The 15,225-nt window shown below is 42.5% G+C and overlaps 1 protein-coding gene and 1 long non-coding RNA gene across 9 annotated transcripts in view; one reads left to right on the plus strand and one right to left on the minus strand.

Moving 5' to 3' along the window:
- Ccdc82 (coiled-coil domain containing 82) overlaps positions 1 to 9,517 on the plus strand; it is a 39,494-nt gene extending 29,977 nt beyond the window's left edge. For all 8 annotated transcript variants that reach the window (XM_040734708.1, XM_040734710.1, XM_040734711.1 and 5 more), the window contains one exon: positions 8,262 to 9,517. In XM_040734708.1, the coding sequence (XP_040590642.1) occupies positions 8,262 to 8,330 (69 nt within the window). In that variant the 3' untranslated portion in view covers positions 8,331 to 9,517. The remainder of the gene's footprint in view (positions 1 to 8,261) is intronic.
- On the minus strand, positions 5,964 to 14,447 carry LOC121135624. The gene is made up of 2 exons (XR_005872724.1): positions 14,309 to 14,447; positions 5,964 to 9,315 (listed from the first exon to the last, which is right to left on the minus strand). It is a non-coding gene; the product is annotated as an uncharacterized LOC121135624 (long non-coding RNA).
- Between the last annotated feature and the right edge of the window lie 778 nt (positions 14,448 to 15,225).

Below are 15,225 nucleotides of genomic sequence, written 5' to 3' on the forward strand. Positions count from 1 at the left end.
GGCCCTGTCAAGCTAGGAATCAATATTAACTAGTATATTCCAGGGTGTGTTTGGGGGATAGGGTGGGGAAAAGTGTGGGACTGGCCTTTGCTAGTCTGCCTTCCTTCTTTAGAGCAAGCCCTGTAATTTACGAGTGAAGAAGCACCTGGTGCCAGCCTGAGGAAGGGTCCGCATCACCAATTCTAATACAGCCAGAGCCTCTTCTTGATGATGACTGAAAACAGAAGGGCATGCTGAGGCTTCAGGCTGTGGAACCTGTGACTCCACTGTGCCTTGATAGCCCCTGAACTTGATATCAAGGACAGAGTGAGAGTTCTGAAGAGTCCAGGGGTCCATAAGATCTGGCAGCTCAGAGGCTCTATTTGCTCACAGAGTCCTTAGAGATGTGCTGTGGAAAGAAAGTTCGTGATAGCAGTTTTCTAAAACAGGGTTAGTCCTGTGGATATGTAAACAACTAGAAATTATTGGGGACATTTGGATCAATGACATATTTCATCTTAAAAAGAAAAGAAACAGAAAAGAGCACAACTTGATACCTTTTGCCTGGGTTATATAATGGTGAAATCTGTAAGAGAGTAAAATTGAAGCAAATAAACAGGAGCAAAGAGGCAGGGAGCAGCAACCCAGGGCCATCTCAGGGCCTGTCGTGTTCATTAGAGGGTCACTACAGAGAAGGACACGGGAAGCTTCCCTTGCGATAGTTACTTTCCTACCTCCACCCACCATCCAGTGACCTTGCCTGTCTCTACTTGTCTCTCTCCTTCTGTTCTCCCCAGAAGCTCCTCTCCTCCCCCTCTATGTTTTCTACTGGCCATGGGAAAGACCTAGCTAGTAACCTGGTCTTCAATTTCTGAGACATTGAACTTAAGTGCCTTTCATGATATCTTCAAGAGACACCAACTCAGTAGTGTAGCTAGGAAGTCTGTTGTTACACCTCATTTATAAATATGCCCACTTTCCCCCTTTCGGTTGGTCCTGAGAATTCAATGCTTTGTGAGTACTAGGAAGGTGCTGTAGCACTCAGCTACAACTGCAGTCTTGTGTACATTGTGTGGTAGGTATTATAAGTAATAATGACACATATTTATATGTGGAGAACTTTCAACTTCTTTCAGGGAAAACAGCAAACGTTTCCATGTATTTTAGAGGAAGCATAACAAAGTTTAGGACCGCTGGTGGAACAAGAAACAAAAACATTCTTAAGGAAAGGAAATCAAATTATATTCTCTGTCTTAGGTTTCCATTGTTGTGATAAAATACCAAGATCAAAAGGGAGTGGAACGGTTTGTTTCAGCTTATAGTTCTCAGGCCACACTTCATTACTGAGGGAGGTCAGGCAGGAACCTGGAGGAAGGAACTCAAGCAGAGGCTTTGAAAGAACACTGCTCACTGGCTTGCTCTCTGTTCATCCTTCTTTTCAGCATGTAGGCGCTCCTACCCCAGGCTAACACCACCCTTAGTGAGCTGGGTCTACCCACATCAATCATTAATTAAGGAAATGTGTAGTATCCTGAGTCCAGGAGATGACAAAGCTGGATCCTGCCTGGCTTATTTGTCCAGTCCATGTTTAGAGGAAAGTGTGTGGATTAAGAAATGTCAGGCAGAAAAAGTAAAGATACTGAGAAAAAGAGAGAGATGCAGAGTAGAGTTGGGAGGGCATCCAATGACTACTGAACTGCCCATGTTTATTGTGCACAGTCTTTTTATACCACCATCAAAAGAGGGGAGAAATCAAAAGATTTCCTTACCAAGACAAAGAGCAAGCAAGCAAGCATAATTACCTTCTCAATACTGAAAACACCGAGTAACTATCTCCTGAGTTAAGTAGTCTGTTCAGGTGGGACACTCAGGGACCACATCCTATACCAAGATTCCTGTTGCATTCACATCTTAGGCCAGACATCCTGATGTCAAGGTGAGACACACAATTGCAACATCTTAGGCCAAACTTGCTGCAGTTTGACTTTGCAAGAGAAATGGCAGGTAAAAGCTCTCTGACTTTGAGTCAAAATGAAATGAACTCAATTCCCACAAAAATGTTCTGCAGACTTGCCTATAGGCCAGTCTCATGGAAGCATTTTCTTAACTGAGAGACCCTTTCCCCAAATGACTCTAGTTTCTATCAAGTTGACATAAAACTAACCAACAGAATCAATCTGTTGTCAACTTGACACACAAATACATGACTATTTTTTTTTGTTTTTGTTTTTTTTTGAGTCAGGGTTTCTCTGTATTATTTTGGAAGCTATCCCCGGCACTCACTCTGTAGGCTAGGCTGGCCTCAAACTCACAGAGATGTGCCTGCCTCTGCCTCCCAAGTGCTGGGATTAAAGGTGTGCGCCACCAATGCCCAGACAAATATATAAATATTAAAACATAAACTTTTCTTTCTTTTTTGTCCCAAGATGGCATGTTAATATTAGTATCACAATATAAAACATTCTAACTTTTAAGAATTCCAGTTCTTAAAAATTAAAATACTGGCCGGGCGGTGGTGGCGCATGCCTTTTATCCCAGCACTGGTGAGGCAGAGGCAGGCAGATCTCTGTGAGTTCGAGGCCGGGCTGGACCGATAGCCTCCAAAACAATACAGAGAAACCCTGTCTCGTAAAAACCAAAAAAAAAAAAAATCAAATACTAAAAGTTCCTTTTCTCTAAAATATCAGAGGTTCTTTTTAAATTCTAATCTCTTAACAATAGGCTCTTGTAAAATCAAAAGACAAGGTTGAATCTTTTCTTTCCCCAAGAGACAGGAACCAGGGCATATTCACAAACAAATCAAAGCAAAGCCAAAGTCCATCAGTGTGAAGCTCAGTGTCAGACTTCTGGGACTCATTCACAATCTTCTGGGCTCCATGGGGCTTGAACAACCATCCACAACACACACAGCTTGTCTCCTAGGCACAGGCCAGCTCTACTTTACAATTGATGCTCTCCTTGGTGGTCATCCAATGGTATTGTCATCTCCAAAATGCTAGGAACTCTACAGTAACAGTGCTGTACCTCTGCCAATGACCTCTCCTGGGCTCTCTTCAGAAACTCCTTATTCTGTGACATGGTGCCAAGCCTCAGCAGCTCTCCATCCTCTCATTCGATCCTGGGGTTTCTATTGAAGTTGAGGCTGAACTTTCACCAGTGGCTTCTCTTGGCCTTTTACAGTGCCAAGCTTCAGCTGTGTTCCTTGAACCCTTCATGTCTTCCAAACAGTACACATTACCAAGTTTGGCTACCAGCAAAAGGTATACGCTCGGTCCCTCTGGACCAATCTTCTGTGTGCTGACCCTGAGTAAACACCTCCTAGAAGACTGCATCTCAGTGATGCTGGTCTCAATCACAATTCCTCCGCCGCCGAGGTGACCAGGATCAATTGTCCCAGCAAGCAAAGGTTTCACTTCAGAGGATCTGAGCTCTTGATAATCACAAGTGATTCTTCAACCCCAGATGACCAGAACCACAGATTCTTAATTCATTGTATCGAATGGCCCTGGTAGATTCTTTAAGGGACTTTCAAACTTCCTTCTGAATCTTCACATCCCAATCCTTCATCGTCTGCGTTGCTCTCAGCATTCTCCCAGTCTCTACAAATAAGCCCACTGATCTCTGAACACTCAACAGCTTTTCCAGCCCAGTGATCAAATGTTAGCACTTTCTGCTCCCACACACATGATCAGATCTGTCACAGAGATAGATGCCCCACTCCTCATTCCAATTTCTGTCTTAGCCGGCTTCCTGTTGCTGTGATGAACACCATGACCTAAGCAACTTGATGGGGGAAGAGTCAGTTCATCGTACGTCTCTCAGGTCACAATCCATCACTGAGGGAAGTCTGAGGAGGAGCTCGAGGCACAAACTGACGCAGAGGCCACGGAGGAACACTGGTTACTGGCTTCTCCGTGGCTTACCTGACCTGCTTTCGCTTACCATCCAGGGCCACCTGCCCATATCAGTCCTTAATCAGAAAACAGGCAGATTTTATGGGGGGGCATTTTCTCAATTGGAATTCCTGTTCCCAGATGACTGCAGCTTCTGTCAAGGTGACATAAAACTAACCAGCACATTCTCCATTAAGAGAAACATTTTCATGAGATTCGCAGGCAAATGGATGACACTAGAAGAAACCATCCTGAGTGAGGTAACCCAGTCACAAAAAGAGAAACATGGCATGTACTCTCTCATATATGGATTTTAGACATAGATCTGGGGAGTGCCAGCCTACAATTCCATGGACAGAGAGTCTGGGAAACAGAAACTTCACTTAGTGGCTGATCGAAGAAGAGGCAGACTCCCTTGGTTAAGTACTGAGCTGAACTCAAGAAAGCCAGTAACAGAGAGGGAGGACTGATGATCAAAGGGATTAAGACTGGGCTGGTTTAACCCCCCCAGAAACAGCTGACCAGACAAAGGTTAACTCTTGAATCCCAGGCATCAGCCTGGGAATCCAGCATGGGACTGATCAAGACCCCCTGAATCTGGGTGTCAGTGAAGAGGCCTAGGGAATCTATTGAGCCTTGGGCAGCAGATCAGTACCCATCCCAAGTATACACACGGACTTTGGACTCCCATAGAACAATGTGAGGTGCACTCTCACCCTGAACTCTTGGGGAAGGGTCTAGGCCCTGCCCTATATGAAATGACAGACTATGCACACCCCCATGGAGGGCCTCACCCTCCCTGGGGAAATGAAGGGATAACGGGGGGGGTTGGGGGGAGGGCACGGGAGGAAGGGAGGGAATGGGAGAGGGACCTGGAACTGACTTGTGAAGCAACCTTGTTTCTTATCTAAATTTAAACTGGTAAATAAAATTTTAAAAAAAGCAGCTACAAATGATAAAAAAAAAAAGAATAAGGCATATACCTAAGACAGGGACACACTTTTCCCCATGTAAAAGCAGCAAGGAACTTCGTTGTGTCTTGGGTCTGCAGCCTTTTAAAAAGATTTTAACTTAAAAATTAGTGTTTAATACTCTTTCAGAAAATTCCCTAGAAACAAGAGAGCTTATATCCAGCATAAATACATACATTGCTTTTTGGGTTCTGGCAAAATTTCGGAATTTGTCGAATGCTCTGACATTTCTCCGTTTTGCTATGTTGTTGAGTGTGTTTGTGAGCACATGCATTTTTTTGGCTGCAGTCATCATGTGCCCACATTTATTCTTCCTCTTTAAAGTACCTGTGTCTGTGCTGCTTGGAGCCCATCTCAGTGGCTGTTCCTGTCTCCCAGTACATCACACCCCTCCCTTGTCTTACACATGATGCTGTTTTCTGCTCCCTGCTTGTGTTTCTCACTCTGCCCCTTACCTGTCCCTTCTCTGCCTGAGCATTTTCCTTGTGTTCTCCCAGGGTCTCTTAGTTTGTTTAACGGTAGACTAAAGACCTGCTGGCTAAACTTCACTCTTGTTCTTCCCCCTACTATTTGTAGTAGAATTGTCTGCTTTCAGTCTAATAGTCAAGGGTTGTCAAGGTAGCTTGAACACACGGAAAGAACAGATGACAGGAAAAGCATAATGAGACCAAAATCTGCAAACTTGCATGCCATTCTAAAACGTTCTGATGTGCCCAACGTCTCTTTCATTGGGAAGAAAATGTACATGTTAGAAGGGCTTTCCCAGGAGGTAGACAATAAGATTGTTGGGATTGGTTGATAAAAATATGGATATTAGGAAGACAGTATGTCAGCAGAAGTGGCAGGCCAGGGGGACAGGGAGATGGTTCCGCAGGTAAAGAGCTTTGCCACACAAGCATGAGAATTTGAATTCAAACCCTAGTGCCCCTGTGGAAAGCCAGTGCAGTGGCATGTGCCCTAACTCCAAGTGCTGGAGAAGCAGAGACAGAGGGTCCCTGTGTGTTTCTGGCCAGCCAAATACGTGAGCATCAGATTCAATGAGAGACTTTGTCTTGAAAGATAGAGAGGAAGATATCCCACATTGACTTCTGGCATAAACACACACACTGGAACAAATCCATAAAAGAATCAAATCTGTTTTAGAGCCATATTTAAAATAACTTTACAATGTATTACAGAAATAATAACTTCAAATTATAATGAGATTTCCCTTAAGTCTTCTCTTTCACACTCTCCTTTTAACATTTATTCTTTTCTTTTTCTTCTATACCTTAAGTTGGTATTTCTCAAAATAGTACTCTTAACTACATATGTCAAAGTCACCTAGAAATTTGTGGAAAAATACATAATTCCTGACCTTACCCAGTCCAATTGAATGAAACTTCTTAAGGGCATTAAACATCTAACATTTTAAAAATTGGCTGATTCTTCAGTAAATTAAAGATGGATGGCGGAAGCTTGCAGCTTAAAATTTCCTGTTGAGTTCTCTACCTGCACATCATTTCCTTTCTGTTGGTCTCATTTGCTCCTTCTGGGTAGGGGATGCCAGGCTTTGCTTACAGTCTGATTGCTTTCCCTACCCCATTTCCACAGTCTGGAATACTTTCGTCAGAATGTCTGTCTATTACCATATGAGAGTGTTCGTCCTTTCTAAAGTAAGACCCGGACTCCCCAAAGGCTCTGTGATGAGCTACAGGAGATGCATCTTCAGGCAGGGAAGATGGCAGAGTGGTCCTAATGACCTTCCCTCTCTTTCCCTTTCCCTTTTGTGGTTTTCTTTTTTTTTTTTTTCTCAGAATAGCTGTTGCCCCACCCCTGCCATTTAAAACTCAAAAACAGCATCCCATAAAGGTTAAAAGCATGCATTTAAATATTTGCCCTGCCACTGGCTAGCAGTAGATTGTGAAAGCAAGTTACTTGATCTCTCCAAGCCTGTTCTGCCTCTATAAAATAGGAATTAAGCAATAATTAGGATTTGTATCATGCAAATGATGGATGGCAGATTTAAGGCCTGGAATCAGAAAGTGGTCAACTGCCATTAGCTGTTATTTGTAATATAAGCAAGCAAAGATTGTTATTTGTTTCTCTTAGTATGCTAAGATACATTTTAATTTTCAAAAACAAGTTTTATAAATATAGAAATAAAATAATAAGCCTAAAACAGCCAGTCTTTTAAGGTGCAGGTTTTAGATCATAAAGAATCTTACTTCCGTGTACTAAAACCAAGAGAGCTGTTAAGTGGCCTATGCTAACAGATCATTGTCTGTCTCTTTCTTTTCTTCCTTCTTCCCCGAGAATGTTGAGGTTATGAAAATGGGCTTCAGGGCCTCGCATGAAAATGCAATATTCACGTTGCTTCCCATGAATCCTTGTCATCATCATAGAATTCAGGCCATTGAGGTCTTCTCTCAGAGTTCATAAACCAAGTTAGAAAAACCATTAAATAATTCAGTGTCCTCAACTGATATCAATACTTGGACTCTGTCTAAATGTGAACTCATGTATCTTCCCTGTTCCCTTTCTGCCTGAGATAGCCCTGCCTGCCATCATTCTTATACTCGGTCACCTTGGAATTTCCAGGGCACCCTTACCCCATCTCTTAACACGTTCCCTCCTGTTCTTTACTCATAATTTCTGTTGCTGCCCCACAGGTTTGAGTCCTCATTGCCTAATTTGCCATCACAGATCCATAACTCATTGCCACACAGTTATAGAATAGCTAAACAGCTTTCTGAACATGTACTTCAAATGATGGCAGTATCACACTGCATTTCAAATCTTTGCTTAGTCCAAAACCTAGTATTTCATAGTTTTTATTCTCAATCTCTTTGGTTAAATCCTACCTCTTTCTCTTAGGTGGCATCCGATTCCTATACTCCCTTGTCATGGTACTGCTGGATAAACTGTTAATCTCTTATGCCGGGGGAGGGATACTTTTGCCATTAAATTTTTGCCTATCAAATATTTTTGTTTAGAACAACTTAAATGTCAGACTTTCCTGGTCATCTAAACTACCCATGACTTCTCTTCTGAGCCCTCTTTGCAGTTGTGCTGTTTGCCATGATGTCTTGTCTTAGGAATGAGGAAAATGTCTTTTAAAGCCCTGCAGTCATTAGTAGGAAACTGTTTGCATACACACACATCTGTTCCACAAGTATATGTTGGATTAGCTATTGAATTATTATATTTATGCTATGCTTTACAATTATAACTTGTAAGAGATATGAATTAATAACACTATTATTGGATTCCTTTCCAATACGTTCTGAGTTAGAAATGCTTATTTGAAATAGAGCTTCTATTTATAATTAAGTGATTTTTGTTCCTACTTTTCCATTAGACATGTGTTTAAGTAGTTAGAAAGGTCTGTCTTAATGTTGTTGTGAGTAAAATGACTGATTTTCTGTTGTATATGCAGAAATATGATCAGCTGCAAGACTATCTCAATTCTGCAGATTATTTTCAAGATGAGAAGTTTGAATTATAGCACGTTTCCTTCAGAGAAGATTGTATAAGTTTCTGTAAATGTGAAGATCATGAGCTTTGTTTCTCTGTATCATGTAACATTTGTTGTATATTCTGTGTGCATCTTTATTGCAAAATATCTTGCTTATATGCTCATCAGATGTTCATGAAATGCCACAGTGAAGTGTAATAAAGCCTGCATAGATGTACATGGAGAACATCAGATTTGTGATTGAAAACTCCATCAATGTATTTTAGTCATAAATGACCTGCAACAGAACGTTCTGTCATATCCTCCTGTCGGTTTAGTAGAAATAGGCTGTATTAAAAATAAATCTGGACTAACCTGCAGATGGTTCAGTCAGTATAGTACTTGCCTTACAAGCACAAGGACCTGAGTTCAATCCTCAGAACCATATTTAAAATAGAATCCAGATTGATGGCAGGTACTTGTAATCCCTGCACTGGGGAGGTAAAGACCAGGCAGATCCCTGAGGCTTGTTGGTCAGGCAGCCAACCCACTCTCATGCCAATGAGAGACCCTGTCTCAAAAAGCAGCATGGGGGGTGCTTGTAAATGACACCCAAGACTATCCTCTGAGCTGAACATGCATGCAAACATGTATGTGCATGTGCCCACATGTGTGCAACCACACACAGGCACCTTCACATCTACACTCTATATGCATGTGTATATTCATACATAGTGTGACTCATGCCTCCCTATGTACGAATCGCTGTATTGTTGCATTCCTTAGCAGTATAAAATAATATTAAACACTCAGTATTAATGTCTAATCAATGTCTCCTCGATCAGTGTGCCATGGAAGAAGCCTCAGATTGCCGCGCATTTATGATGGTGACCTCTGAATGAGACCATAGCTTGTCGGCTGCTAAAGTCGCCCTTCTGAACAGAGTCTAATCTTTCAATCCTCACATTCAGGAAGAACTTGTTGATACATCTTTTCCTTCGGTGCAATGTTCTTTCTTGTTTCTGTGCAGCTTTATCTGTAATATATCAAGGATTGAGGTGTATTTTGTGATTTTTTTTAACCATAACATTCTCTATGTAAATATATACGTATATGTGCCAGTCTGAAGATCTCAGAGACAGGTTCAGCCCAAAAACAATTCAAAAACTTATTTTTGTGCCTACATTACTTTGCACATCCTAATTTTTCCATAATACAATAAAGTGGGTTCAAAGTAAGCTGTGTATTCAGTTTCTTAAATTCTTAAAGGGAACACCTGTTCTTCTGTGGCATTTTATTTGCTTTTTTTTTTACTGGAATTATTGGTTGAAGCTAGCTAGTTTCATCTATTGTGTGATTCATGACATATGCCTCCATGTATATATTACATAAAACTACATTTTATCAAGAATTACATGGAAATGAGTTTGTATTTTCTGCACTATATTTCTAAAATTATTCCTATTGGTCTTTTAAGTCAGTAAGTTAAAAAATGAAAAGAAAAATTATAGGACATGCAAGGATGCTGAGGCTGATGTTGACAAGTGTGTAACAGTTTTCAGGATGAAGCAGACATCCCCATCACACGCCTACCGCTGTTTGTGTTTCTTGGGTGCATGGACAGCTACCGTTTAACCCACTTCCAGAGAGCAAAACGGAGCCATGTTCAAAAAACAAGATAAAAGAGAGAGTCTGCAGGGAAGCAGAGCGGGGTCCAAGGAGAACTGATGGAGCATGAGAAGGCGTGAAGACGGGTGACTCGTGGAAGGAAGGGAGAGAAAACAGAAGAAGATAACCCGAGAACATTGCTTCTTCATGTGACAAGCTTTAGTCTCCTGTAAAAGGAGACAGCTTAACAGTTTAAAGTTATTGTTTTCATAGCATTCAGTTCATCATAAGGGACAAGGACTAATAATCCTGCTGACTTGTGACAGTAGGCCATGTAGTTCCTAAGTTAGTCACACTGCTGATTGCTGATTTGAAGTTCTTTCCCAAATACAGCAATATATTACTGATCAAAATGCTTGCAGGTGGCGTTTCTGAAGTCCGAGGCCGTTGCAACCAAATGTACTCTCCAAGAAGTGAGTGGAGCCTCCAAGAATCTATTGGGTATTTGCTAACAGCAAAAGAATTGATAAAACAATAGGTCACTAATGAGACTTAGCATGAATTGACAGCCCAAAATCAAGCAGACTGTGAGAGTTGTGTGAAAAATAATAGAATTAACCTTTTCTTGTATTATGACATCGTGTTTTATTACAATTATCAGTATTGATGCAATAACATGACAATGAGCTTTGAGCTTTTAAGCTTCAGGTCCTCTCACATGACTGAACCTTTTGATTGAGAGCATGTTTTACCATAGTGTTAGTTGCTTTGGTGTTTGGTAGCTTTGAATAGTAGAGATGATGAGAAAAAGTTAGGTGAAGGAGAATTAATGCTTGAAAGAACTCAGAGGGCTAGACAGAGCCTGTAGGTGTATGAGGAAACACACTGAAAGAATGAGGGCGCTGGAAGAAAGAATTGTTTCCTAAGCAACTGGTTGTACTTAACTGAATTTCCTGATTGTCTGTTCTTATATTCAGGTATTTGTACCCAACACTCATTCGTTGGGTAGTATAGGACCTCCTTGAACTCCAGAGTGGTATGGGGGTTAGGGCGTCCCTTGAGCTACTCCAGCTTGTAATGCCACTCAAGCTCTATATTAAGACAGCAAATGCTGTGGTTGAGAGAACCTGGTCTGAAGAGTCCTGGCCTAATCTCCCAAATTATTGATGAGGAACAAGTCATCTTGATGAGTCTTCATCTTCTTCCAAGTGAGAAACTGGATAAAGCTAATAATATGCATCTCCATAAATGATTGTGCTTTGAGATAATCTATGTGAAGTGTGGGCTTAGTACTACTCAGTGGAAAAAAAAACAATGGAATCTTGAAATTTGCAGGCAAATAGATGGAACTAGAAGAAACCATCTTGATTGAGGTAACCCATTCACAAAAAGACAAACAAGGTATGTACTCACTCATATATGGATTTTAGACATAGAGCAAAGGATTACCAGCCTACAATTCACACCACCAGAGAAGCCAGGAAATAAGGAGGAGCCTAAGAGAAACATACATGGTTCCCCCAGAGAAGGGGAAAGGAACAAGATCTCCTGAGCAAATTGGGAGCATGGGGCAAGGGGAGAGGGAGTTAGGAGAAAGAGAAGGGGAGGAGGGGGGAGGACATGAGGGAGCAGGAAGATTGACTTGGTGGGGAGAATAGAGAGCAAGAAAGCCATTATAGGTTTAAAGAGAAATCTGACACTAGAGAAATGTCCAGAGATCTACAAGGATGACCCCAACTAACAATCTAAGCAATAGTGGAGAGGCTACCTTAAATGCCCTTCCCCAATAATCAGATTGATGATTACTTTATATGCCATTCTAGAGCCTTCATCCAGTAGCTGATGGAAGCAGAAGCAGACACCCACAGCTAAACACTGAGCTGAACTCTGGAATCCAGTTGCAGAGAGGGAGGAGTGATGAGCAAAGGGATCAAGACCATGCTTGGGAAACCCACAGAAACAGCTGACCTGAGCAAGTGGGAGCTCATGGATCCCAGACTGATAGCTGGAAAGCCAGCATAGGACTGAACCAGACCCCCTGAACGTGGATGTCCTTGGGAGGCCTTGGCAGTTCATGGGGCCTCTGGTAATGGATCAGCATTTATCCCTAGTATACAAATGGACTTTGGGAGCCCACTCCACATAGAGGGAAGGTCTCTCAGCCTAGACACATAGAGGAGGGCCTAGGCCCTGCTCCAAATGATATGACAGACTTTGAAGATCCCCAATGGGAGGCCTCACCCTCCCTGGGGAGCAGAAAGGGGGTGGGATAGGGGATTGGTGGGATTAGGGGAGGAGGAGAGGGAGAGGGAGCTGGGATTGACCTATAAAACAAACTTGTTTCTAATTTAAATGTAAAAAGTGTGTTTTTTTAAATAAGGAAAAAGTGATATGCATAAGTAGAAGGATGTCAGTGACAAATGACAACCAGAACTTAAATGGCTGGGATATATATAGGTAAATATGCATAAAGGGAGACTAGAGAGATGGCTCAGAAGTTCAGAGCACTGGTTTCTCTTGCAGAGGACCTAGTTTCAGTTCCCTGCACCCAAGTGATAGCTCACGTTCATCTGTAATTCCAGTTCCATGGGATCCAAAGCCCTTTTCTGGACTAAGCCAATGCAGCAATCCACACATGTCATACCCATATATACATGCAGGTAGAACATACATAAAAAATGTGAATGCATACAAAAGACACTTTAGACTCCAGAGTCCAGAGGAGTGTCTTACACAGTGGAATGTAGTATGGAAACCTGTATGTTGAAGTCTTTCTTCCCAGGCTTTTAATTTATGCTCCTGTCAAAATTACAAAGGGGTGGTGGTTGCAGAGATGGCCCAGCAGCTAAAGGAACCTGCAATGTGAGTTTATTACCCGAGTCCAATCACTGGAGCCCAGGCTGAAGGATAGTTCTGCATTCCACAGAGCTGTCCTCAGACCACATGTACAACTGCACTCAGATATCATAAAAGAGAAAGAAATCCAGAAGCCAGGGTTTATTAATAGTGTATACAGGTATTGGAACAGCACACAAAACCCTAAAACTATGGACAATTTTATGTCAATTAAATTTTATCTCAATTTGGCAAATTTGTCATTCTTATTTATAATCTATATTACTAGCAGTAGCCTATTTAGCCAAAGGTATCACAGGTTAAGAACTATATTATCATAGTCTATTGAATGTGTGGTGTTTTTTAGTTTAAATATTGCCTAGTTTTATTGGCTATGACTGTTAAGTATGGAATTTTATAAGTAGAAGCTAGTAGAAGGTGTTGTCTACTGAACCCTCTTTCTAAAACTTAATATGCAATGTTCAGAAGCCTTCCATTTTTATGATAGGATGCCCCTCCTGAGGCAGGAGTCTCCTTTCTATTTTTCTTCTCTAATGAATAGTTTCTCTTTTTCCCTCATGAATGGGGAGGGAGTTGGCTTTGAAGAAGACAGGGAGAAGTATTATATTCCCAAGAAAAGCCCAGAGGTTTCACAGACTTAGAGTAGTTGACTCAAAACCAATCTGGGATACTACAGAAGGGAATTATTTAAACAGAGCTAATATGGTGGATTGGAGGAACTTCTGGGATTAGAGATACATTCAACTTGTGTAAGTAAATCTCCCCAAATCAAAAAAACAAACAAACAAAAAACCCTGAAATCTGAAACACTTTGGTTTCCAGACATTTTGGATAATACCCTGCCCTGCCAGATTGCGTCTGTGTACATGTCCAACTTAACATCTTGGGACCTGTGAAAATAAATTGGGCTGCAGTAGGCCAGCCTGGGGGCATGGGACTTCGGGTAAATTTGGTCTTGAGATACATTAATTTGGTTCACTTCTGCCCATAGCTCATGTTTGAAGCAGCACCATACTTCTAAAATTCTAGACTGTTAGGTGACTGAAGTTTTGTGTCCTGAGACCTCAGCTCCAAATGATTTGTAAATTACAGCGCTTGTGTTTTTTGTTGGTTCTGACTGTCAATACTGTGCCCATCTTCTTGGATGTTTTACAAACCACACCATCAGAAGAAAAGGAATCAGTATCTTTTTGTTGTTGTTGCTATGAGTGTTCTTGAAATCGTGCAGCACATTGTATATGCCAACCAGGCAGCTATGGCAACTCACCTTCTTGTATTTGGTGAATTTTCAAAGGATAATCTCTCTCTCTCTCTCTCTCTCTCTCTCTCTCTCTCTCTCTCTCTCTCTCTCTCTCTCTCTCTCTCTCTCTCTCTCTCTCTGTGTCTCTCTCTCCTTCCTTTCTGGAGACACTGGCAGTATCAGTGTCACACAACGTTTTTTTTAAATCCCTGCTGATTTGCTCATCACCCCCCAGCCTGTTGCCCAAACTCACCGGCCCACCCCACTGCTGTCCCTTTCGGGGATAGAGTGGACTTCCTTCTCCCCATCTCCAGCACTCACTCACCAACTTCCTCACTGTGTAAATGAGCTTTTCCTCCGTGCTCACCCAGCTCTTGTTGGGGTGCCCAGTGGTGTCGTTTGCAGCTTATTGAAAACGGAAAATCATATCCTCAGGGGGGCGGGCTGCGGGCCTGGGAAGGGGGAAAATATACACTCCATGGCTGGGAATTTTTCTTCAGCGTTGAGAGCTTCTCAAACACTTGAGAGAGGACCAGGGATTTTCCCCCGTCTTCCCCCGATCCGAAGCACCCAGGCTGAGGCTGAGCCCAGAGTCGCCCGCCCGCCCGGAGAGAGGTGCAGGTCTGGAGGGTTCGCCTCTTCAGCCACTGGGAGGCCTCTGCACTCCGTTCCCCGGCGCCTGGCTGCGATTACTCACTGGAGCAGCGGCACCAGCCTTCCACCAGGGAGCCCAGCTCCCGCCCTCCTCCCCCATCTGCAGCCTGCAGGCTCTCTCTCTCTCTCCCTCTCTCTCTTACTCTCTCTCTCTTTCTCTCCCTCTCCTATCGCAGCACAATGAAAGCCTGTGTTTCGCCGTGAGTCCGAGGAGCGGGAGCCGGTGTCAGGAAAGCGCTCGGAACAGACCTGAAAGAGAAAGGAAAATACAAGCTACTTTTTTTTCCTTCTTTCCCCCCCATCTGTAAAGCGAAGCGATACAAGAGATAGAGCCACATTGCCTATGGGAGTCCAGACCCCGTGAGCCCTGGCCGGGGATGGAATGTACAAAAGTGGACAGAAAAGTGGCTGGACATGACTCGGTGCAATGTTCTGGAAGTTTGTAAGTTTGACCATCGTTTGTACATTACTCTCGGAAGACTTTGTCTCTCTTGATACTGTGTTAGAATAAGAACTGGGGGCGAGGGATAAAAAACGTAAGTGGGAAGGAGGAGAACGCGTTGAAGGAGCTTTCTCAGCAGCCAGCCA

Source organism: Mesocricetus auratus, unplaced genomic scaffold, assembly GCF_017639785.1.
Source record: "Mesocricetus auratus isolate SY011 unplaced genomic scaffold, BCM_Maur_2.0 Super-Scaffold_100040, whole genome shotgun sequence".
Taxonomy (NCBI): domain Eukaryota; kingdom Metazoa; phylum Chordata; class Mammalia; order Rodentia; family Cricetidae; genus Mesocricetus; species Mesocricetus auratus.